The following is a 1833-nucleotide window of genomic DNA, read 5'->3' as shown; positions in this document are numbered from 1 at the left end:
GCGAGGGAGGGAAGAGAGAGAGAGAGAGAGAGAGAGAGAGAAAGGGAGAGAAAGGGTGCTTACTTTGTAGTTGCCGAGAGCCGCGTGACAGGTGAGAGATCATACCGAGCTGCTTTGGGCTGGGGTTCGTAAAGTGAGTGGGGGGTGTTCTGTGTGTTTTGGAGTCTTTACACCCGATCGCTTAATTTCAGTTTGCAGATGCCGACAGATGTGCCCGAAGACAGGCTCAACAACGAGGAGAAGGCGACCACGGTAGGCTGCACGGGGCTGCACGGAGGTCCGGGCAAACAGCTCCAATAATCCATTATTCAATCAGCCAATCGGGTTTTAGGTCGAAGTGGTGGAGTGTGATCATGTTTGATACTCAAATTGCAAGTTTAACGGAGGTGTTTATTGAACTGACAGTAAACCAGTTTTCCTCTGAGAGAGAGAGAGAGAGAGAGAGAGAGAGAGAGAGAGAGAGAGTGTGTGTGTGTGTGTGTGTGTGTGTGTGTGTGTGTGTGTGTGTGTGTAGGTGGTGGTGCAGGGAGGGGGAGTCCTGCATTACAAAATACTCGCAGACCAGTTTTTATTGTGAAGCACTAAATTTTAATAGCTGGGGGATTATTTGTGCGTCTTGAGCAGCATTTAATGTGATTTATGTGTAAAATGAAAGATGATAATACTATCACCTGTGGTCACGTGAGGCTTTTTAACACCTTTCAGCTCATTGTTTTGGTTTTCCAACCCACAAATTTTACTGTTCTGGTTCACTGTCACCCAGAGTGCGAGTTATACAATGATGATCAGGAGGTGAAATATTTCTCCAGGAGGAAAGGGAAACCAGAACACGTGCTTCTGTGAACTCAGGTGTTGGGTACACATGTATATTAATATTGTTCAATGATCCAACAGGTAAAACTCCTGAGTGAAAAAACAGGGTGTCTATTATAAAAATTAATGTTAAAGGTAAAAGACTAACTAAAATTAAATAATGAACTATATTGATTTCAAAACGTTTCTTTAAAACAACTCATCCTCCATTGTCTCACTGCTCATGACTGAGCACCAGTGTTTGCTAACATTAGATCATATATGACATTTTAAATTATTAAAATGACAAACTAACTCTGGAAATGAGAGGGTGTGCTGTCCGATAACTAGTTAACTTCAGGCTAAAGTTAGAAAGTAGCTAACATTAGTTATAGGTTAGAAACTAGCTAACATTAATTAGCTAAAACTGTAACTTCAAGCTAAAGTTAGAAACTAGCTAACATTAGCTTTGGGTTAGAAACTAGCTAACATTTATTAGCTAAAACTGTAACTTCAGGCTAAAGTTAGAAACTAGCTAACATTAGCTTTGGGTTAGAAACTAGCTAACATTTATTAGCTAAAACTGTAATATAAGGCTAAAGTTAGAAACTAGCTAACATTAGCTTTGGGTTAGAAACTAGCTAACATTTATTAGCTAAAACTGTAATATAAGGCTAAAGTTAGAAACTAGCTAACATTAGCTTTGGGTTAGAAACTAGCTAACATTAATTAGCTAAAACTGTAACTTCAGGCTAAAGTTAGAAACTAGCTAACATTAGCTTTGGGTTAGAAACTAGCTAACATTTATTAGCTAAAACTGTAATATAAGGCTAAAGTTAGAAACTAACTAACATTTATTAGCTTAACTGTAACTTCAGGCTAAAGTTAGAAACTAGATAACATTAGCATTCATCCTAAGAGACTTGTCACAATCTAATTCAGACACTGATGGTAAGAAAGTGAAGTGTATTAAACAAGCTAGATAGTTAGCTACTGCTACCTGCATTTACCTATAGTGTCTGTAGGTTTAAAAAAAAAAAA

General features: G+C 38.2%; 1 protein-coding gene across 1 annotated transcript in view; it reads left to right on the top strand.

The window, feature by feature from the left end:
- Window positions 1-1833, top strand: part of LOC111644341 (GTP-binding protein REM 2-like) — a 9740-nt gene continuing 7907 nt past the window's right edge. The window contains exons 1-2 of the mRNA XM_023393186.2: window positions 1-91; window positions 192-252. Of these exons, the coding sequence (XP_023248954.1) occupies window positions 199-252 (54 nt within the window). The 5' untranslated portion in view covers window positions 1-91; window positions 192-198. The remainder of the gene's footprint in view (window positions 92-191; window positions 253-1833) is intronic.

This window comes from Seriola lalandi, unplaced genomic scaffold (genome assembly GCF_002814215.2).
Source record: "Seriola lalandi dorsalis isolate HSWRI2012SDOR001 ecotype SW California unplaced genomic scaffold, Sedor1 jcf7180002054930, whole genome shotgun sequence".
In the NCBI taxonomy this organism is placed as follows: Eukaryota; Metazoa; Chordata; class Actinopteri; order Carangiformes; family Carangidae; genus Seriola; species Seriola lalandi.
Note: the sequence above shows the minus strand (reverse complement) of the source record. Positions and strands in the feature narration are given on the sequence as shown.